We start from the raw sequence: 24,234 nt of genomic DNA on the forward strand, positions 1-24,234 counted from the left end.
TCTGTGATTATTCATGCGAGGCCCATTGAATCCTTGCACAGGGGGATTAATTCAGTCGCTGGATCCTTTTAATGTAATCAACACCTCAGGAGCCAAATCCTGTATTCTAAAATTATAATTTTTACCCTTTACTTCTGCTGTTTAGGCAGGTATTGTGAATAATGTAGCCAGTGATCTTAAAATGTTGCTCTGTAAGAGGAGGCAGTGTGGCGTACTGGCTAGGGGACTGAACCAAGACTCAAGAGATGTGGGTTCTATTCCTGGCTCTTCCAGTAACCTGCTGGGTGATCTTGGGTAAGACCCTTCACCTCTTTTATGCCTCACTTTCCCATCTGTAAGAATGGAGATGACTAAACTGAGGGCTGGAAAATGCTGTGTAGGAGTGCAATAAGAATATTTAATTATAGGAAGGAAAGAAATCCCAAATGTGAGAAAACAGCAAAAACATCCATCAAGGGATGCTGCAAGAATAAAACCTAACTGTAGCAAGAATTTTTGTGTGTGTTTTTATGGACTTTGTAAATGTCGTGTATGCTGTGCCCCCTGTCCCTGCCTTCCATCATATAAGTAGTGCTGCTCTGTGCTTGCTTTCAGTGAGTGGAGCAATATAATATTGACTCAATTTTATGTAACAGTAATAGATAAAAATGCATCAATATGCCTAATAAGAGGAGTAAGTTGCGTTGCTGGAGTGATCTTATGTTGTCATGTTGTGGCCTTACATTCTCTCCTGTTGTTTCACATGGTCTCTACCTTGGGGATATTTTTCTTGTTTTTCTTCAGAAGAGTGAATTTCACCTATGGCAGGCTAACGCAGGCTTCTATGCCAGTTAGTCCTCTTAGTAATATTTAATGCACAAATTTTGAATTAGAACTTGTTCATTTCCTTGAGAAGGAATTTCCTGTGCTTCTCTTTAAGGAGAAAAAACTGGGTGGTTGGTCCCAGAGGAGATGAGGTTTCTTTGGGTCGCCTTTGAACTAGTCCATCCTAAAAAATACAAGACACAAATTTGAAAGAATGAAAGGTTTTTATTTTTCTCTTTTTTGCCTTCACAGAAAGTAAGACCTTCTATCATGCAGGTAAGAAAATTGTTCTTCATGTTTCTTATTTGAAGAAGTGCTTATCAAAGCTTCAAATTGGGAACCAATCTGTCTGCCTTTCTTGCAGGATGCTGTGACACTCTGTTCTTATCCTTTCATCTTCGATGCTCAGGCCAAGACCAAGATGTTACAGACAGATGCTGAACTACAGATGCAGGTAACGTTTCTCTCTTCCAGTTTTCCTGTCCCATTTCTTTTTTCCCACCTTTCCCATCAGCGCCTACAAAGGATTCACTGGGAGTTAGTGTGCAGCATTTCATTGTTTCTGTGACAAGGGAGAACAAAGTAGCTGGAGAACCTCTTTGCCCTGGATATTGCAGAGGCAGTTCCTGGTGTCTTTCACTTCAGTAAGCTTGGTAACATCAGAACTGCCAGATGTGGTGGAAATTTAAACAGAATACTCTGTATTTGTGGTTGTCTAAGGGTAGAAGTAAGGTGAGGTCTCTACTAAAGGAGCTGTAAGGCTGGCAAAGCAGATAGGCTTTCAGGTAAGTGGTCTCCTTTTTGAAGTTTCTGCCTGACACAGAGGGTGTGATGGTCAGAAACTGAGGCTTGAGGTCCAACTCACGACCCCGTTCACGGTTGCAAGCAGCGGCTGTCTGCAGTGAAAGGCACAGAACCTGGGTGATCCAGGAGTGGGGTCACAGCAGCTGGTCGGCTCCGATGCCCGTACCCTGTAGGTGGCAGCCAAGCTGTGTCCCAGCCAAGCTGTGTCCCAGCCGGGCTGTGACAAGGACAGCTGGCCTGCCCTCTGTGCCAGTGTAAACTGCTCAGTGCTGGCTGGCATTGCTCATGCAGGTGGCCCCTGAGAGGGGCAGAGCAGTGGTCACAGGTCCTGCATCCAGTGCAGGTGGAGTCAGGGACTAGTCCAGTCCTCTGAGAAAGGAGTTTGGCAAGGTCCTTGGTTGTCAGGTTCCTTCAGAGTAGAAAACTGTCCTTAGTTACTCATGGCTATGGTGCTGGTCTCATGTAAGATCCATCTCTTAGGTTTTCTGTGGCCATTAGAACACATGGTCCCTGGCAAGGAAGAGAAGGCTGGGCCCACACTCACTCAGCAGCATGGGGTTGGCTTCTGATGTGTCATTTTTGCAACCCTCTCCCATGTTTCCACCTCCCCAGAATGTGATGTGAGCAGTGCATTGCTGTGAGGAGAGTATCTGCCTTGCCTTGGCAGGACAGCAGTCTGGCATAGGTTTTGTTGTCCTGAGAGACAGGATCTTAATAAAGACAGCCACTAAGAGGTCACAGAAACAAGTAGTTTTGTGAGTGCTGGAACAAAGGAAGCCTGGCTTCCAGTGGATTTCTGTCTCACGGTCAATTAACTGTGTAAGTGAATTATACAGTGTGTGTTTGTCACTTACAAGAATCTGTGAGTGAGAATAAACACTCTATGTGTGGTCAAAGCTTTGACTAGAATTTGTACCTTACCCAACACCAGGAAACCCATGTAGGTGAGAACTTTGGATTGTGTGGGGTGGGTTCCCTGGTGCCCTGCAAGTTGCAGTTGTCAGCCGGCTCCTCGCCTGGTATGTTAGTAATACTGCTGTCCCTCATGGACTCTCTGACATGTTTTCAGGGTTGTTTTCACACTGAGTTTCTTTGCTCAGTTAAGAGTGTGAACAGGTCTCTTTCCTCCACCTATCTGCCTTATGTCACATGGTGTTGAGGAATTTAATAATTCCTTGGCTCAAATTTGATTGAAAAAAGTGGACTCAGAAGGTGTGCATGTGGGAAAAGGGGGGGAAATTAGGCATACATGCATGTCCAGGGTGGGCACAGAATCCTTGCACTCCTGCAAAAACAGACTAAGAGAGTAAGGAGGAAAGGAACACCAGGCATATGATTACTAACTGTTTTCCTTTCGGAAGAAGAAAGGAGCAGAACAGCAGCTGTTTTTTCACACCTCTCTTGTTTTCAGGTGGCAATAAATGGTGCAAATTTGCAGAATGTCTTCATGCTTCTCACCCTGGAGCCTCTGCTGGTCAGAAGCCCTTTCTTGGTACTTCATGTCCGCAGGAGTAACTTGGTCGGTGATGCTTTGAGGGAGTTGAGCATCCATTCAGACATTGATTTGAAAAAGCCTCTTAAAGTAAGTTTTCACCACTCCTTCAGCACTCTCTCATCCAGCTGATGTTTCTGCAGCCCTTCTGCCCTTCACGCTACCACTTCACCAGTGTACATTGGCTACCATGTCTAGAACACACAGGAAGACTTCATCTAGTCAATAGAGGGTTGAGTCTTTCCCCTCCCTGACCTCTGGGATGTTTTGGCAATGGTCAGTTTACAAAGCATGTGGAGTTTGCTTTCTGTTTTGGGGAAGTTTTCCTGGTGCGTCCCCTATGTAAGGGAGAGGGGGAAGAACATTTCGGTGTTATGATGCAGTGTCTTTCTTGCCATTCTACAGGAATGGGCCACTCACAATAGGATGTCTTTTACTCCTTAGAGGTTGCTACAAAATTCACGGCTGCTAGAAGCAGCTGTGGTAACAATTGCTTGCAGAAGAGAAGAGTCATGTTGCTGCTGCTTTTGTAGGGAGAACGAGTGACTATTTATGATTTAATTACCATCCAACATGAGAAAAATGAGGAATTAAACGTTTTTCAAAATATCAGATTTGCTAGTTTCTGTTCCGTTTCCTTTTCTGCAAACAAAGCACTGAAGCAGGCTCATGGGTTGAGGTGGATTTGGGTATGTCAGATGAACTACTTTGCATAGCTTCCAATTAGAAAGGCATCTGATTGACTCAGTAGTCTCATCTCTGCGTGCTTGTTACTGACCAGCCTTTCCTGCAGGTCATCTTTGATGGTGAGGAAGCTGTTGACGCTGGAGGGGTGACAAAGGAATTTTTCCTCCTATTACTAAAAGAACTGCTCAACCCCATCTATGGCATGTTCACTTACTACCCAGAGTCAAACCTGCTGTGGTTTTCAGACACGGTGAGCCCTTGCCCTGTATACACACTGCGTGAATGAATATGCTCCATTTGAGTGACAAGAAAGTTAGCGGCAACAGTGGGAAAGTAATGATCTTCCTCCCATTTTCCACCCACGACACAATGTGAGCTCTATTTCCAGTCAGCATAAATTAGTATAGGTCCATTAACTTTAATAGAACTGTGATGATTACGCCTGTTAAGGAGTTGGCTCTTTCTCTTTATTCGTATCCATAATAAAACATGTATTAAGTATCAGATGACAGTTTATAATGGAAGGGTTAATAGAACTCTCATTATCATGAATGTGATAATCATATGCTGGTTTACAGGACCAGAGGCTTAAGTTGTAATGACATTAGAGTTCTGTGCTTCCCCTGCTATTCACATAATTGCAATCAATCCACTTATTCATGCATCACTATCAGCTTCAGGGTCTAAACTTGTTAATGCTTTATGTCAGGGAGCTCTTAAAAGGCAAGAAACGTGGTTTGTAGCAAAAGTTGGTTGGTTTTGGAAGGGTGTGAAGTGTAAGCTCTCTGCATGTCAGACAGCATTATGCTGGAGGTGATGGTTTATGTCCTTTTTTCTTGCCCTTTCTTGCTAGTAAAATGGAAAACTATGTTGTCAGTCTCTCCTTAAGGTGTAGCTGCTCTGGTGGGGGTTCTTTTAATGCATTAATTATATTTTACAAAGAAGGAAATGACATGGTACCTTTTATAACTTGTAAACAGTATTACAGAGCAATTACTCTTCATGTTCATGATGTAAAAATAGCAGTGTCTTTTGACACTAAGAATAATGACAGTGTAAGCACTGAAAATACCAGAATCACTTACTTGCAACATTTAACAAATATAGGCAGACCGATTGTGACTGACATCTCAGTGTGAGAGTAAATGTGGGAAGGAATGAAGACCAGTATACCAACACGTACCTGTATTTGCTTAGGTACCACTATGGTTATGCTTAAGTTTTTAATAGAAAACAGGATGAGGGGAGGGGATAGAGGTGTTGCATATTTTCTTGCAGTACATAGATGGCAAATGTTGAAGGCCTCATTGATGTCTAAATCCAGAAAAATTTAATAAGGAAATAAAAGACAGAAAAGATGGAAAGCAGCAGTAGCTGTTTGAAGCTGTTTCTACAGCTAATCATGGCTTGCAAAGGTAATAGGTCTTGTTTTCTGAAGCCTCAATCCTGTGCCACAGTCCAGCAGGGCCAGGATCAAGGAATTCAGGACCAAACTGGGACCTGATGGGAGCACTTTGCTTTTGCCCCAGCTGAGAAAGTAGGGGCCAGCTTCTTAATGTCATCGCCTCATGGGGATAAGGGGTACTGTGCCCTGCGCCAGTTACAGTGTGTCTCATCAGGATTTCTGTGCGTGGTTTTGAAGTGTTTTGTAGAACACAACTGGTTTCACTTGATTGGCATCATATGCGGTCTTGCAATATACAACTTCACCGTGGTAGACCTGCACTTTCCCTTGGCTCTGTACAAAAAGCTCTTGAATGTGAAGCCGTGCCTAGAGGATTTGAAGGAGCTGTCCCCTACAGAAGGAAGGTACGAAAAACAAAAGGGCAGCCTTTCTGGGAATGGAAACCATCCATTTGGGAACAAGAAATGTCAAACTGGATAATAGCTGTTCAGTAAGCCACCTCCTGATCCATTTCAGTGACTGATTAATTTGGGGGTCATGATCCAAGGAAAGTACTTAGGCATGTGAGGAGTTTCACAGGAGATGTCTCTTCTCCCACAGGTTGTCAGGTCTGTGTACTCAGACTGTAACCCCTGCACCCACCTTCCTGACCCCCCAAAATTGGGTATCAAAATGTCCAAAAGATACCTACCACACGCCTTAGAAAGCAGGGTGTGGAGGCCTATCACTCCACAGTGTGATTGCACGCTGGATCCCAGATCGTGGCCTCAGCCTCTTCCAGGCTTGGATTAGCGAGCAAGTCTGATGTGCGTCTCATGATGTAGCCCAGGATGGGAGCTCTGTGTGGGATGTGTGTGTCCCTGTGGGCAACTGCTCCTCTCTTGTCCTCTACTTGGACCACCATAACTCTGACACGGTCCCATGCTGGAAAGGAAGTTGAATGGGACAAAGGAATGGCTTTTTCTAAACAGGGTTTTGGATGTTTTCTGCATAATCGCATGGGGACTTTTGTTCCCTCTGACACTAGAGGTTAAGGTCACATTGTCTGACTGCTGTTTCCTTTTTCCTTCTGAGCTGCTGTCTGATTTATCAGCGCAAAGCTGCAGCTGCATTTAACAATAATGAGGTAAAACGCCAAGAAGACAGCAGCAGGATTCAGAGGAATAGGAGAAGAATAATTTGAACATAATGGGGATATATCTATAACTTCCCACCACCCTTACTTTCTCAGACCTTTGTGTGGTGTTTATACTATCTAGCAGCCCGTAAGAACTAGAAGTGTAAGTCTGTTCTGAGGCCAGAATCAGTAATGGGGATCCTTATATGAGGTAGGTATGGATTATATTGATAATTTCTGCAGAGTGTCATTTATCCTGCTTCTAACAAAACATCTCTGTGTTTGGGGCATATTTCTTTCTTGCTCCTTCAAGTGACTCAGAGTTTCTCTCTCTTGTAATCTATTACCCAGATGTATGATGATGTTTACTTTTGCTGATTTTCTTTTCCCCTTTAAATGTATGGTTTTCTGAATCTCTGATTTTTGCTCTTCTTCTCCTACCTCCCTTGTAGGAGTCTTCAGCAGCTTTTAGATTACCCTGGGGAAGATGTAGAAGAGACATTCTGCTTGAATTTTACAGTAAGACACATTTAACATGTCAGCGCTGTGATTGTCATGGTACAGTTGAAGCCCATCTACTTATTCATGTTATTCATGTGTATTGTAGTTTATTCCTAAGCATGCCTATAACACATATCCCATACATTTCAGAAATGTTACAATTCTTTTCTGGCAACTCCCTTTTTCTTGTTTATGTGGCCATGAAAACTCAGGTAGTAAGTCGGTAAGCCGGGTGGTTTTCAAAATAGCCTTGTTGTCACTGGCACATGACTTAAATGCCAATGGCCGACTTCTCGGCCACAAGACAATGAGAAGTAGATTCCTAAGTCCCCCTTGAAATGTAAGTTAGGCTTTGATATCACTGCGTTGATTGCTGAAATGTTAACACAGTTTAGAATTTTCCTTTCTGTCATAGTATTAATATTTTTTAACTTAAAAGGTTGTAGTGAATGTGCTTGATCAGACTTTCTAAGAAACAAAATGCTGGAGCCTATTGCTAGGAGACAGACTGAGGTAGTTGTATTCCTGTGCTACTAGGCTGGTAAAAAGTTCGTTTCTAGCTAGTAGCCTAGAGACAATAGTTTCTATAATGGAGTGTTGATTCCCCCAAATTAAAAGCCAAATCTTTATGTACATTAAAATATTAGATAGGTCCCTCATCACATGCGAACATGTAGAACCTTGCAAAGAAATACAGCATCTTTATTGGTTTCAAAGTCCTGATGCTCTAACAGGCTCTGATGGGTTAATCTCAGGCCTGGTCTGGGTTTGTGGCTGTCTGTCTGGAGCCGGCCTGAGGTAATAGCAAGGTACCAGAAAGCTCTACTACACACTGTGGAGAAAATACTTGCTGAGCTGGGAGAATGTTGTCCCCTGCGTTGTTTAATGAAGGACAGCACATAAAATGAAGTGTCTTGTATCAGACTAGCGTCTGGAGTCATTCAGACCTGAGTCTGACTATGTCTCATGCAGGTCAGAGCTGCAGTTCAGGGTGAGGTAATGAAACCATAATGATGGTGACAGTGATAATACAAACTGTTTTAAAAGTATACCTTTAAAGTAACCTGGTAGAATTTTCTCCAAGTTCTCTTTTCACATAAAAGGGCATTCTCAGTCTCTTTTTCTTGCACTTCCTATCACATAATACATACCCACATGCAGACACATATGCTAAAGCCTTGAAATGAATAAATAACTGATCTCCATGCTTGTCAAAATCTGTGGCTCTTTTGTGTACAGCAACTTGAAAATTGACCCTTTTGCATTTTCTCCACATGACCAATTGTGTGTATACTGAGTATATTTGTGCTGGTGCCATTCTAGGCCAGGCAAAAGCAGCAAATTGTCTGTGGTTGTGCCATCTTGTAGTGAGAACAGATGAATTAACGTACTGACCTTCCATTAAAAAAAAGGGAGTCCTTTTTATTGCCAGAGCATGTGGTCTTATTTAAATATAGTTTTCGTAGTGATCAAACCCTTTTTTTCCCCTGCAAGAAATTGATATCCAAACACCTAAAATACCTTTTAGAAAATTTAGAAAAATACCATACCTAAAAGGGTAACTTTGTTCCCTTCCAAGTTTGCATTTAGGCTTAATAAGAAGTCATACAGCGAACATAAATGATAAAAAATGGTGAAACATACAGGGCATTTGCAGCAGAAAAAAATTGCTTTGCATATGCCCTCTTCTCTGGCCTCTCTACTGCACCCTTCACATACCAGTAATCAGCTATGAAAGAGAACCTTGTATCTTTTTGCAGGCTCATGGCCTGGGAAGTACTTTTGATAAAACTAGTTTTCTGGTTTTGTATAGATCTGTCGGGAAAGCTATGGTGTGACAGAGCAGAAGAACCTGATTGAAGATGGAGACAAAATTCTGGTGCAGAAGGATAATAAGTAAGTGGGGCATATGTGGGGATGCACTCAGATTTATGGTGAAGTCAGACGCAATGCCGCAGAAAGTTTGGCTGAGATGAAATTTGAACAGAGCATTAGAAATTACTGTGAGCAAATTCTAGGACTAGTTGTTCAAAATTATTAGACATCCATGGCCCTTACATAAACAAGAAGGTTTTCAGCATCTTTCCACCCACATTTGGAAAATGTCCCCCACCCTTTTGGATGTATATCTTCCCTGTAAAAGACCTTCGCATGCACCCTTAGCACAGCTTGCACATGCTAAATAGAGATTGCAGCATGGTGTGGGCCCTTGAAAGTTAATCTCCCTGATTGTGTGTACAGGAACTGTACGTGACCAAAAAACAAAACTGAGACTGGCAAACTTGTTTAGACTATTACCTCTGGAACAGAAAGCCCATTCCCTTGTGTGTGCCTGATAGAAGAAAGGACCACCATCCCTGGTTAGAGCTGCAAGGCACTGTTGTACATAAATAGACTCCTTTCCTTTTGACTGACCCCCTGAGAGTTATTACCAGCACAGCTACCGTTCCCCCCCCCCTTTTTTTTTCCAGCTGCTAAACTGTTTTCTTCTCGTAATCCTGTAATTGGATTTCTACAAATGCCTTTCTTACTTGAAGCAGCATTCACATTCTTTCTCTGCTGGCAAAACAATGTGATCTAGTGATTAGTCAGCAGCATGGTTAGGGGCTTATACTGGGGCTGCTGAAGACCTTGCTGGCAAGCCTGGAGATGAAGTCATTTCCTATTAATCTGATTATTTAAAAAGGTTCAGATTGTGTCTAAAGCCATTGCTGTAACAAAAGTATTGTCTATTACCTTCTTAGCTACTTCACTACTGTGCAAAAGGGTGCATGTCTACAGCTAGATAGCTGCCTCCATGCAAAATCCAAGTGGAGATGGAGCAGCCTAAGTCTCTCTCCCTGCAAAGAGAAGGTGGGCTTCAGGTAACTAGAGGAGAATTTGATCTGCACTTGGTACAGTGAGGTAAAAATGAAAATGCCAGTGATAGTCTCCTTTAGGCTTTTAGGTTGGCCACGTTCACTCTAAAGAAAAAGGCCATTTTTCTACTGTGTGCCAGATTGGCCTAGGGAGAGGAACAAAGATTTTAGCTCAGAGCAAATGTTTGGGAAGAGCATCCACATTAGCTCCTGCAACTTTTAAGTCAGGATGGACAACAAGAGAAGTGCACGGGGAGAAAGGCTAGTTTGCAGCTGCACCAGCTTAACACATTCCAGAATGTAATTGCTTTGTCTTGACCAGAGTTTTGAACTCAAGCTAACCTCTAAATCCAAGTCTAGACACAGCTGTCATTTCATCCACCTTGCAGTGCTTAATGACTTCCTCCACCCCTGTGTTTGGAGGTCAGGGGACCAATTTGCTGCCCTCCTGGCCTCAATAGTGTGCTGCATGTACATTCTTGGGCACTGCCCTTCCTATTTGAAGAAGGTTCACCAGGAACTGAAAAATTCACGGAGTTGCTCTCACTGAAAAATGCCAAGTAGGAATTGCCTGCATTTTCCCTTTCTCCTTTAGAGTTCATACGGGGTGTTGCAACAGAAAATGTTCTTGATAGAAGGTTTGTGACCATAACAGTCAGAGAGGTGTTAAGCAACAGTTAAGTGCTAGATCAGCTTGAATTTCCCTTATGCTCAGGTGACTACCGGGAAAATGGCAATAAAACAAATGCAGTGGACAGTAAATCCCCCTTTGCTATATGGCTTCTTATTCCAAGTTTTCAGATTTGTCAGTTTGCATCTTTGTCTTAAGGTTTCTCACCCATCCCTTGCTGCTTTTACACAGCATATGCTGTGAGAATTCCTCTACCAAAAGGTCAAAATGTTTCTTTCGATTGTGGCCTCCTCAGCTGGAGGTTGAGATATTGGACTCTGCATTTTTCCCTGACCTGCTTAGCTTCTGATCGCAAGTGTGAGCTTTTCTCAAATGTCAGGCAAAAACTGCTCCACCCACGCAGGCTAGTTTCATGTCTGAGTTTGCCACATTATGCAGGCTGATGCTTTATCATCAGGTGTAAACAAAGGGGAAATATTTTAAGTCATTGCACGAATAAAATTCTAGTGTTGCACTCAAATTATGATGCCATAAGAAAAGGAAAGAGAGAGTATAATAAAGATGCTTAATTTCCTAACAAAATCTAGAGACGAGTTTGGCTGAGGCCTGCCACAAGTTTCTGGCCAATGATTACAGGACGTCGTTTTTATTTTAATGCTATTCTTGGGAGCCCTTGAAGCAAAAGAGGGTCATCATTCTGAGAGAAGTCATTCTCTTTGCCACGTACTCCAAATGCTGATCAGCGCACATCCTGGATTTGTTTAACCAGAGTTTGAAGGTGAAGAGGCAGTTTCTGTCCCCATAGCTTGCTGAGACTACTTTTCTTGCTCTGTAGCGAGGGGAATTCCTTGAGAATTAACCTGATTTCTTGGTGCATTTCCCTTCGGGGGCAGGAGAGAGAGAATCGGCCCTACAGTTTCAGACCAAGACTTCAGAATAGGATTTCCTCAGTCTTGCCCCTAAGCTACTGCTTTGGTTTCAAAAGCATTGAACCCCTGGCAGGACTTTCAGCGAGGACTGAGTCAGCTGCAGCTGCCTCTAAAAATCACAGGGTACCAGCTAGGGCTTTATGAGGCTCTTGGTTTTGGACCTGGCAGTCTTCTGGGCACCGTCTGTTTGGTTTGGCTCTTGCTCCCTGGTGGAGTGCTGGCTCATGGCATCCGGCAGTTGGAGGTCATTGCAGATGGGCAGGCAGCCCTGTGCTGAGTAACCCCGGCGCCTGTGGGCCGAGAAGAGCCATAGGTCATTTCTTGCACGTCCTAAACGTAGGATTGCAAGACCTGAGCCAGAGGGTGGACGTGTTCAACTGGTGACTGAATCCTGATATTTACTTAACGCAATCTCAGCGGAGGCGTGGGCTCCACAGAGAAAAAGGCTCTGTTCCTGACAGCTCCCCAGTGCTTGGAGTCACCCTGGCTCACTCCTGGCCCTGCTGGCACCTGGATGGGAGGCCACTGTGTGGTATATTGGTAACGCGCAGCCTGGGCTGCCAGGGGACCTCCCTTGCTGCCGTTGCCAAGCGTTGAGCAGACGCGTGGCAGCACTTGTTGCCTAATTCCCTGTTACAGTGACTCAGCTCAGTGGGAGGATGGCAGTGGGGTGAACCTGCTGGAGACTGATGTATGCAAGATACATTATAGGCAGAAACGTTTGATTCTGGCCTGCTGAACAGTTTGGCTGTTTTATTTTGAATACTTAGGAGATTTCTTCTTTAATCCCTGTCAAGCGTGCCCCTGGCCCACAATTGCTCTGCAGGAAGACGAGCCGTGCCGCTGCTCAGCCGTATGAATAAAAGTGCTTTCCTTTGCCTGCTCTCTCTCAATGCGCTAGGGAAGAATTTGTTGAAGCCTATGTGAATTACATCTTCAACCTGTCCATCCACGAGTGGTACACGGCCTTTTCCTCTGGCTTCCTGAAAGTGTGTGGTGGGAAAGTCCTGGAACTCTTCCAGCCCACAGAGCTCAGGGCCATGATAGTTGGAAACAGTAACTACAACTGGGAGGAACTGGAGGAGGTAAACCTTCCCTCTTGCCTTATGTTTCTTCTTTTTCACGAGTACCAGGATGGGGCAGTTGGGTGAGATGGGCACTAGCCTGGAACATGAGATGTGATAAACCGCAGATGTCTTTTTCTGTATTCCTTGTACACCCTGCCGTCACTCACATGAAAGCTCCTATCTTACCGGGCTCTGCTGCTACTGATAAAGCTCAGGAAGGGCAGTGGGGACGAGAAGGGACAGGACAGAAGGCTTTCCATCTGTTCCGTTTAGGGATGAAGCCTAAGACTGAAGGGAAGAGACAATATTGGGGTCTTTACCCAGAGTGAAACTTACTCCAGTGCAGAAGGGGAAAAAGTAGAGAGCCAAGGGCTCAGAGGGGAACCTGGACTCAGAGCAAGAGCTGTATCCTCTCAAAATGCATAGATCAGCAAGTTACTTGTTCTGCCTCAGCCTCAGCAGTGGAATTGGCTTTGCAATGCAGAATGTGTGATCCCGTCCGTGAGTCCAGCCTGTGAACAGGCACCGCAGGATTCCTCATTACACTTGTTAATTAGTCAAGTAGCTGGAAGCGTAGCACCTTCCTTCTGCGTATTGCTAGGAGAGCCCTTTTCTGGTTCTTAGAGCTGTGGTGTTGCCCGTGACACATCTTGTGCTGTGTTTCATGACTGTCAGACATGGACCTGACATCAGATACCAGGAGAGATCAGCTCTGGTTTCTGCTTGTTTCTGCTTTCTACTGCCAGGTGAAATGATGCGACTTTTTGGTTTTAACAGAGTGCTGTCTATAAAGGAGACTACACTGCGACCCACCCAACTGTGAGAATGTTTTGGGAAACCTTTCATGCATTTCCCTTGGAAAAGAAGAAGAAATTTCTCTGTAAGTATCTTGCAGTGATGCAGGCTGTCTCCTGAAATTGGAAAATTGGATGTGTGTGTCAGCCCAGCTCCCAGGTTCCTGCATTAATGGCTGGAAGATGATCCAAACTGAATGGCTAGCCCCCGAGTTTTCTACTAGTCAGATAATCTCCTGCTTTCTCCCTCTATTGGTTTTCTCTTCTGGGTTCATTCTCACCCTCAAAATCCCTGCGTTTCTGTCTTTAGAAGCACGTGGCATCACAGCTGATCTCTGCAGCGCGCGATCCAGTGCAGTCTCTCTCGCAGGGAGCGTGCACACATGTCGCCACGTGGTGAATTCGTAGCAACCCCAGTGCCCTTCTGCAGTCTGGTTGCCTCTTCTGCGGGCTGTTTGCAGGCGTTGCCACACTCCTACGGGGGGCAACAGGGCAGTTGTGGGGTGGCAAGTGGAGAAGCTCATGTATCATGTAGCAGGAAAACGGGGCCGCGCATGGGAGTGAGCAGGTCACAGATGGCTGCCCTCCCTCCCGTTGGTGTCCCTGTGCTAGGATGGTGCTGTGCTGAGGAGGAGAGGAAACCCCCTGAAAAAACGGCCTCAGGGAGGGTGTGCTCTGCATTCAGCAGGACACACGGACACAGTGCGTGGCTGTGTTTTCCTTTGAGTGTCCCAGCCACCCGCAGATCTGAGCTGCTGGGGGGCTCACTTTACTTGGGGACAAAGTGGGAGGGGAATAGAAATACGTGGTTTTAAGGGCAGATGGTTCTGAGTTTGTTGCTACAGCTGACAGCTTTTGTTCCCTTGGGGATAGCATTAACCTGGGAAACCGCTGAAAAGAGCCCATCTTTATTTTGGCCTGGTTTTGTTTCCTGTTCTTGTACCCGCTAATCTATATATGTTCAGAAACATTTGGTCCCAACCACAGAGACGGAGGCGTGCTGAGGAAAGCACTTTTCTCTTGATACTGTTGATGGATTTTTCAGCTTTAAATGTTCTAGATGAACTTAGCTCCCAGAAGTGATGTTTAATCAACCGTTCAGTTCTCAGACCTTCTTTAAACTGACCCTTGCAGAGTCCTTTCCTGTTCACTTACCCGTGCCAGTCCTAGGGAACAGCCCTCGTCCTTCTAACAACAAACCCAGCAACACGTGGCCAAATTTTTGCTGGTGCAGCTCCCCTGCCTGCAGCTATCTTTCATATCAGCACACGCTTCAAGGAAGATGTTGCTTTGGCAAAGGCTGTAGGATAAAACCCAATTTTTATTGCCCTTGCAAAAAAATAACATGGCTTCAGGGAAGTGTAGGCTGAACCACCAGCCTGGTGGTGGCTCGTGACCTTTCCTTCTAATGCGAGGTGGACAGGGAGGAGCTGAGCACGTTCGTGTGAGCCTGGGCAGCTGCAAGCGAGTGGTCACGGCGCCGGTCCTTTCCTCTGGATGAGGATCAGGGCAGTGCTCGAGTCATTTGTGGTCTCCAGGGCCACGTGGTGCCCCCCTGCACAGCTCTGCTCCCCGGGGCGAGCTGCCACCTTTAACAGACGCACTGGCGGACGACTGCCGAAGAGGCACACATGTTCCAGTTAGTTTTTTTCCCAAAAAAATGAGCAGCAAAGCAGTTGTCCTGCGTGCTCGAGCTGGGCAAACTGGCCAAAACATGCACAGTGAGGCCAGCGGCTGTGCAGCGATGGGGTCTGCCCCGGGCACCAGCTCGCCCGCCCTAACCCACCTGCCTTCCCTCTGCTTTTCCAGTGTTTCTGACGGGCAGCGACCGCATCCCCATCTACGGCATGTCGAGCCTGCGCATCGTGATCCAGTCCACTGCCAGCGGTGAGCAGTACCTGCCCGTGGCTCACACCTGCTACAACCTTCTGGACCTGCCCCAGTACAGCAGCAAGGAGGTCCTCAGCGCCCGGCTCATCCAAGCCATCGATCACTATGAGGGCTTTAGCTTAGCTTGACCGGTAGGGAAGAGACACAGACGCTTGGGTACCGAGGAAAGAAACAGTGGGGTTGGCTTTATTTTTGTAAGGGAATGGATCAGAACGTTTTGGGGAAAAATATAATTAATAGTAATAATAGATACAGATGATGCAGAATCTCAGCCTGATGCTGTCAGCATTTTCTGGGATTTCAGCAGGGAGAGACTATTCCTTTGAATTTTTTCTAATCCACTGAAGGAAATCAGTTCAGTGGGATTTTTTGTTGTTTCCTTTCTCACTTTGCACCACTGCCCTCCCAGCAACTCCTTGTAGTTTGCTTTTACTGCCCCTGCCCACACAGACTTACCTCTCCTTTTAGTCCAGTTTAAATATGTTGATGTTTTTTGCATTTTAGGCTATGGTGGAAATTCAGGATGAAATAGTAATCTTCTTTTTGAAAAGCTGTGATTTTTCCCTACCCTTTTTCCCTCCCTTTTTAATGCAAGCTGGTTCTTGCTTGCTTTGAATGGGTATGTCCCCTCTGCCCCTCGGTCCGGGCAGGCGGGTACTGGGCTGGGGTGTCATTTGTGACCTCCCAGTACAGTGTATTTGTTATGGTACATGCTCTGCCTTCTTGCACCAGGCTGTCTCACGGTGAGTACAGTGGTTTGTGGGGTTGGCTTGTTTTTCTTCTTTTGTCTCAAATTTTGTTCCCAAGCAATGTCTTCTTAAAAAAGCCTCAGACTCCTCTGGAGCGGGGGTTGTGTTCAGGCTTTTGGAAGAACAAACCGTACCTATAATAATGGGTTTCTCAAATTGCATCTCTCTTGTATTGTGTTTCTATGTTGGTAAGTCTACAAGATAGACAGGGTGGGCTTAACTGGGCCCTGTTTTTCCATCTGAGCAGACGTGTTGTTCCAATACAAGGTGGGGTGGCTGCTTTTACTGCTGCTGCCTTTTTCCAGAAGTCGTGCGTGCGTGTGCGTGTGTGTGTGCGTGTGTGTGTGTGCGTGTGTGTGTGTGTTTGCAAGCTCTCCAATCTCATGAGGTCAGAGAAGAAGAAATAAGCATGAAACCTACGTTCATGTATTAACCCTCTCTTTGGAGATTGGTTTTATTTTTCAAGTTGGGATTATTTTCTGGGGTTTAAGCTGTTTGAGAGAAGCCCTTTCACTTGTCAGCTATTTTGCCCAGTAAGTGCTGGGGGCCCCTAAAGGACAATCTGTATGAATTAGGTTGGAAATGTACATTAAGAGTTGAGTAGGCAAAAGCATGAACTAAATATATTCTACAAGATAAGAGAGCCTTTATCCTCTTCACCCCAATCCCATCCCTCATTAAATGAAGTTTGAATGATCCCCCATTTTTCAAGTCTTGGTGTAAATCTCATTTTAAGCCTATGGTGGTTTTGGAATGGACTTGTTATTACGACATACAGTATTTATGCACCATGTTCAATATATAATATTGAACTTTGCACCTCGTAACAAAAGGTTTTCAGCTTCTGGGTTTTTTTTTTTTTAAAGACAAGCTGGTGGCTACACTGAGAGCCCTCCAGCCTCTTTATAATGCAGCATTAAAGACAAATATACAATTATATCAAATGTTTATTTTCTATGTGTGTGTACATAGTTCAGTATTATGCAATAAATTTGATGTCTAATTCAGACAGAATGGCTGCCTTTGTGTCGAAGGCAAAGGAGGGGCTGCAGTGAGGTTTGAGCAGCTCCCGGCGCGGGGTTTGGTCCCTCTGCCTCCCCGGCGCGCTGCGGTGCAGCTGCCGGCACCCGCGCCAAGGGCTCCGCGCGCTCTCCTGGTGCCCTGCCTGGGACCCGTCTGCCTGTTGCTGCTGTCCCCCAAGTTCAGGCTGTCGCGCTGGTCGCTGCCCCGGGTGTCCCGCGTGCACCCAGGGTCACCGGAGTCGCTTACTCGCTGACGGACGGCGCGTCGTTAACCAGCAGTCCGGCGCTGATACCTGCGGGAGCCCCGCCAGCAACGCAGTGGGTAAGCCACCGCGCTGGGCGCTTGCAAAATGTCTGTGCGTGTGTCCGTCTGTCTGTCTGTCCGCCAGGCAGTTCTGAGCACAGACCCGGCTGCCAGCGCTGGGCCAAAACCGGGCCTTTCGGCCAGGGCGCGTCGCCCCGGTTGCGTCGGGAAACCCGACAAACTGATCCCGAAGCGGAGGGGGACGGGGCAGTCGGTGCCCCCTTGGCAGGTCGTGTGAATTGCCGCGTGTGTGGATCCAAAAAAAGCCACCCAGTAAGTTGGTTGGCCTGGCGGTGCATGCCCAGGTCAACATCGCAGTGGGATGGCATTGATTTGTTATTAATGTTAATGTTAACATACTGTGTTAATACATGATTTCCGTAATACAGTCGTAAGGCTTCGAGTCTCCTGAGCATCTGGAAGAGTGGCTCTGCTGATCTTTCCTTTAGCAGTGCTTGTAAATACATAGTGTGCAGGTACGGTTAATGAGGAGACAGTATGTGCATATATATCTGATTTTCCGGGTTACATGTGTTTTCAATTCATAATTTGTAATTAATGTTATTTATAATATAGCATATATTATATTTATAATATACAAATATAGTCAATATATAGATTGTGTTAAAAATATGTATTTAAAATTTTTGTGTTATATGAACAAGATTGGAAATGAGAAGTGAGATGGAAATACTTTGCTCAAAGTCAGGCAGGATGCTGGGAAAAATGGCAGCCACTGGAGTGATGACCTTGGTGGCACTGGTTAAATGCCAGACAGGGTCAAGAGTTTTCGATCAGAAAGTTAATTTCAAACCAAAGCAGAATCTAGCGCCGCCCCCCCCCAAATAGGTTTGGAGGGTTTTGGGGTTCCCCAGCCAGGTCCCCATTTGCCCCGGTGCGCCTGGTGCTTTGGGGGACCCCGAGGCAGACACGTGCAACCCCTGCAGTGCAGCAGCAGCGCAGGAAATGGCAGATATCCAAAACTGTAAAAATAAACCCCCCCCCCAAAAAAAAAACCAAAACAAAAAAACCCACCAACCAAACTGAAAAAAAACCCAAATCTGCCTGTGCCTTTCTGAGCTCCTTAGGGCCAGGATTTCCCATTCAGCCTTTTCCAGTTGGATCTGCGAAGCCACAAATTGGCCCAGCTGTGACCCTGGCTCATGAGAGGTAACTTTATCTTATGCTAGCTTTGTTTTTGTTTTTGGGTCCCCCCCGCCCCCTTACTGATGTTTTCTGCTACTGCAGCGTGGCCTTTGCCCCCAGCCTAGCCAGTCTGGTGCTTAAAATGTGCTGCTGAAGCCAACAGGAAATAAAACCTTAATTGTTTTTTTTTTTTTTTTTTTTTTTTGGGGGGGGGGGGGAAGGAGTTTGCCACTTGAGGCCTTCCAGGGTCTGTGACCACCTCATGGCTTGGGGGGGGGGGGGTGGTGCCTGCACTAGGTAGCCCCAGATGTGCTGCTGCACAGCTGGCACGTGCAGGGGTTGGGGACAGGACAGTGGTGCCACTGGCACTGCTGGCCATGACTTTGGGTGTGAATGGAGGGGACAGAGGGGGACAGCCGGGGGGGGGGGGGGGGTGAGCCCAGGGGCAGCAGCTGGTGAGGGCCTGGGGGGGGGGCATGAAGTGTGGCTGTGTGTGTGTGGGGGGGGGCCTGTATTAAAAATACACATACGATATATATATAAACATACCTATATAATATACATGAATTTAGATTATATGTACTATACACCTGTATATGCATATGGGTATGCATACACATGCACAATATACACGATGTGTGTGTGTGAGAACACACACACACACAAATATATGTATGCACGCGTGTGTGCGCACATACACACACACACACACACACACCCCAGAATATATATGTGCACACTACAAATACATGGGCAGCTACATACATGTGTGTATATAAACTTACTTACACACATTGCATTGCGTGTGTGTGTGTGTGTGTAGGTACACGTAGGTATGCATTATATAGCTAGTATAAGTACATATAGAGTATATATTATATGTAAGTAGCTGTAGGTACATTTTGTGTGTTTGTACAGGGGTGTGTGTGTGTTTTTAAACACGTGTATTGTATATAAATACAAATGCATGCAGATACACGTATCTGCAGATACACGTACACAGTGTATATTTGCTAGAAATGTAGGTAAATATATGTAAATACATATTGTGTGCATGTTCACATACTGTATAAGTACACACATATGTAGATACATGTGTGTATTGTCTGTATAAACTATATTTATGATATCGATATGTGTATGTACTTTTATGTATTTTGTGTGCTCACACATATACAGTGTATTGTGTATAAGTATATATATGTAAACACATATAAATGTATGAAGATACATATACCTGTATGTATTCTGTATATAAATAGGTATGGGATACATGTTATATATTGGTATGTGTAGGTACTTAAATAGTGTGTATTGTGTACACACACACACACACACACACATGCACGCACACAAACACACTCTCTCTCTCTCTCTCTCTCTCTCTCACATAGATACACATGTGCACCATATATAATATAAATATATGGTATATATTATATATTATGTGTATGTACATATATATATTCTGTGTATACTTAGTACACTGTGCACTGCATATTGTGTTTAAGTGCATATGTGTGTATATATATGCACATGTATATCACAGACATGCTAAAATATATCTGTTAAAGTATGTGTATACATACAGTGTGTGTTTTTAACACTATTCTGTATAAATATTCATATGCACATGTGTATGCAGATAAATGTGTATTTTATACTATAAATATGGTAGATACATAGGTATGTGTATGCAAATATATGTGGTGTGTGTGGTCGCATACAATGTATGTAGATTCATGTGCATGTCATACTATGTATTATATAGGTATATGTACATATATTTGTGTGTATCTACACAGTGTCTTGTGTAGAAGTTTATGTAGATACGTGCACATTTGTATTGTGTATATATAATATAAATATATATAAGTGTGTGTACATGTGTGCGTAAACTTTTACACAATATACTATATATGTGTTCACACTGCATATTGTGCATAAGTGTATATACAGACATGTATATTGCATAGATAGTATAAATATATATAAGTATGTGCATGTATACATACAGTGTGTATTTTGTGTGTATTCTGTATAAATATTCATATGCATATATGTGTATGCAGATAGACATGGGTATTGTACATGTAAATATATATATGGTAGATATATAGGTATGCATGTGCAAATATGTGTTTGTGGTGGCACTATGTAGATCTATGTGTGTATTTTATATATATTATATAGGTATGTGTACATATATTTTTTGTGTGTATACACTTATATTGTGTCTTGTATATAACTTATATATGCACATATATATGTGGATTCGTGCACATGTATTTTATATATAATATGTGCATGATATAGGTATGTGTATGTACATATATATATAGTGTGTGTATATACTTACATGTTTGAACTCAAAAATATGTACATACACATAGCTATATTATATATATCATAAATGTTACATACACATGTATCTCTGTACATGTGTGTGTATACTTATACACAGTACACACTATATGTATGTATGCAGCATATTGTGCATAATGTATATATAGACATATATATTGCATATTTTACAAATGTGTGTATATATGTATATGTTATACTATACATATATGCTATACATATATGTGTATATATATGTACATGTATACTTATAGTGTCTATTTTTAACATTATATTCTGTATAAATATTCATATGTATGCGCACAGGTGTATGCAGATAGACAAGTATATTGTGTATATAATATAAATATATATGGTAGATACATAGGTATGTGTATGCCAATATATGTTGTGTGTGTGGTCACACACAATGTATGTAGATACATGTGCGTGTTTTATATATTATATAGATATGTGTACATATATTTGTGTGTGTGTGTGTACACACAGTGTGTATGCACATACATATGTAGATAGGTGCCATGTTTGTGTATATATGTATGATACAGGTCTGTGTATGTACACACATATAGTGTGTGCATATATAAACACACGCACACAATACCCATTTTTGTGAACACACACACACACACACATGTATGTACATACACATACCTATATATTATATATATCATGTTATATATACAATACATGTATCTACACACACATGGGTGTATGTATACTTATACACAATACACACCAAATATATGTATACACACTGCATATTGTGTATGTATATATAGACACGTATATTGCATATATACTAGGCATATATGTGTGTGTATATGTATTCATATAGTGTGTATTTTTAACTATTCTGTATAAATATTTATGTATGCACACATGGTTTATGCAGATGTGTATTTATAATTTATATATGGTAGAGACATAGGTATGTATATGCAAATATATGTTATGCGTATGGTCACACAACGTATGTAGATACAGGTATGTGTTTTGTATATGATGTTATATAGGTGTGTGTATATATATTTGTGTGTGTGTATACACAGTATGTCTTGTGTATAAGTATATATGCACATATACATCTATGTAGATATGTGCACGTTTATATTGTTTATATGATGTATTTTATATATAGGTATGTGTATGTACACATAAATTGTAATACTTGTACACAATCCATATTTGTGTGAACACACATAAATATGTATGTAGATACACATACCTATATTAAATATATATCACGTCTTATATACATATATCTACATGCATATAGGACTGTGTGTATACTTATACACAATACACTGTATATGTGTGCCCACTGCATTGTGTGTGTGTGTGTATATATGTACACATATATATATTGCAGATGTACTATAGATGTGTGCATGTAAGAGTGTGTATGCATACATAAAGTATATAGCGTGCATTTTAACACCATGTGTATTCTGCATAAATATTCATATGCACATGTGTATGCAGACAGATGTGTATTGTATGCATAATATAAATATATATGGTAGATGCATAGGTATATTTGCATACACATATGGGGGGTGTGTGTGGTCATGCAATATATGTAGATACATGTGCATGTTTTATGTATTATATAGGTATGTGTACATATATGTGTGTGTGTGTACACACAGTGTGCCTTGAGTATATACACCCCTCCATACATATGTAGATACAGGCATGTTTGTATTGTATATATAACATATGAAATATAGGTATGTGTATGTATTTGTGTGTATATACTTCTGCACAATATATATGTACTCATGTACCTGTGTATCTGCATACATGATATACATACATCTTGTGTGTATACTTACGCACAGTACACACTGTATGTATGTGTAAATATATATGTATATATGTGTATATACTTATGCACGGCATATGGCCATAAGTATATATGTATACACACACATATATTGCATATATAGTTTATGTGTGTAAAGATATAGTGTGTAAAGATATAGTGTGTATTTTAACAGTGCATTCTGTATATATATTCATATGCACGTTTATGTATACACATACATATACTATCTGTACATACACATACATAATACACGTATATATATATGTATGATGTAGGTCTGTGTATGTACACATATATAGTGTGTGCATATATAAACACAACACCCATTTTGGGGTATTATACATATACACACGTATATATTATACATATACTATATAGACATAGTTAAATGTGTATATACACATGTATATATACATATACACATACATTATATGTATACTATAGATACTGTGTATTATGTATGTGTAGATATACTATATATAGACATGTATATTGTAGATAAATATATGGTATGCATGCATGTGTATGCATGTAGTCTTGTATATAAGTATATATGCACATATATATGTAGATATGTGCCATGTTTGTATTGTATATAATGCATGTAATAATGTATATCATATAAATGTATGATTTATAGGTATGTGTATGTATATATAGTATATTTATACACAATACACATTTGTGTGAACACACACACGTATGTACATACACATACCTACATACATTGTATATATACGTATGTATCTATGTACATGTCTCTGTGTATACTTATACATAATACACTATATATACAAGCACTGTATATTATGCATATGTGTATATAAGGGATACATGTGTGCATTTTATGTATTATATATGGTATAATATATAGGTATGTGTACGTACATATCTGTTTTGCTTGTGTTTGTATTTTGTGTCTATTGTGTAGAAGTACATACATAGCTACAGGTGTGTGTATATAATATAAATATATGTATTATATATTCTCTATAGGTACAGGCATGTAAATATGCAGTGTGTGTCTGTTCACACACTGTATTATGTATAGATATACACAAAGATGCAGATACATGTATGTACTGTACATATAAAATATGTATTATATACAGGTGTGTATATGTACATATATAGTGTGTGCACATTCACACGTCTGTATTGTGTATAAGTATGCATGTATATGTAGGTACATACAGATGTGGGTATTGTGTATATTATATGTTTATGTATGTATATATTTTCTGTGCTCACGCATAGTGTCTTGTGTATAAGTACATGTATAAACACGCATATGTGTGTAGATACATGTGTGCATTGTACATATAAATATATCTGGGTATATGTATGTACATATATATTTTGCGTATCTACTTACCCACAGTACACACTGTGTGTGTGTGTGTGAGCACATACCCACGCACGTACGTAGCTACACGCAGGTGCACTCCTCCGGCGGGCGCCACTCCTGGCCCGCTGGCGGGGAGGCGGAGGACGGGGCGCTGCTGCTCTCCGCAGGGCGCCCCGGTCCCTGGTTTTCTTCCAGGCGTCCCCAGGCAGGCTCAAGGGAACACTATTTTCTGGTCTGGGCAACGCATGAAAAACGGTTGCTGGTTTCCCAGGAGCTCCAGTAGCTCGGGACCGTATGTGACAGATGTCGACTTGAGGTAACGTGGTATTTATCCCACGGGCTGGTCAGACCTCAGCTCTCCTTGTTCCCCTGTGGATGATACCAAAGCCAAGCGTGGGAGCCAGTTCAAGGCCGCCAGGCAGCTGCCTGCTTCCAGGGCTGAGCAAACATTAGCTGCGTCACACATTTGATAAAAACTGCCACCAAACACC

The 24,234-nt window shown here is 42.7% G+C and overlaps 1 protein-coding gene across 5 annotated transcripts in view; it reads left to right on the forward strand.

Annotated features, from left to right (window-relative positions):
• The window catches only part of HERC3 (HECT and RLD domain containing E3 ubiquitin protein ligase 3), a 53,624-nt gene extending 36,959 nt beyond the window's left edge, over positions 1 to 16,665 (forward strand). For 3 of the 5 annotated variants that reach the window (XM_026117867.2, XM_064510455.1, XM_026117866.2), the window contains 10 exons: positions 1,057 to 1,080; positions 1,169 to 1,258; positions 3,020 to 3,190; positions 3,894 to 4,037; positions 5,430 to 5,596; positions 6,762 to 6,828; positions 8,624 to 8,706; positions 12,130 to 12,313; positions 13,073 to 13,175; positions 14,899 to 16,665. In XM_026117867.2, coding sequence (XP_025973652.1) covers positions 1,057 to 1,080; positions 1,169 to 1,258; positions 3,020 to 3,190; positions 3,894 to 4,037; positions 5,430 to 5,596; positions 6,762 to 6,828; positions 8,624 to 8,706; positions 12,130 to 12,313; positions 13,073 to 13,175; positions 14,899 to 15,107 — 1,242 coding nt within the window. In that variant the 3' untranslated portion in view covers positions 15,108 to 16,665. Of the gene's footprint in view, positions 1 to 1,056; positions 1,081 to 1,168; positions 1,259 to 3,019; positions 3,191 to 3,893; positions 4,038 to 5,429; positions 5,597 to 6,761; positions 6,868 to 8,623; positions 8,707 to 12,129; positions 12,314 to 13,072; positions 13,176 to 14,898 lie in introns of those variants that run through there. The other 2 variants (XR_010388879.1, XM_064510457.1) reach the window with 2 other exon arrangements.
• Positions 16,666 to 24,234: the final 7,569 nt, after the last annotated feature.

This window comes from Dromaius novaehollandiae, chromosome 4, assembly GCF_036370855.1.
Source record: "Dromaius novaehollandiae isolate bDroNov1 chromosome 4, bDroNov1.hap1, whole genome shotgun sequence".
Taxonomy (NCBI): Eukaryota; Metazoa; Chordata; class Aves; order Casuariiformes; family Dromaiidae; genus Dromaius; species Dromaius novaehollandiae.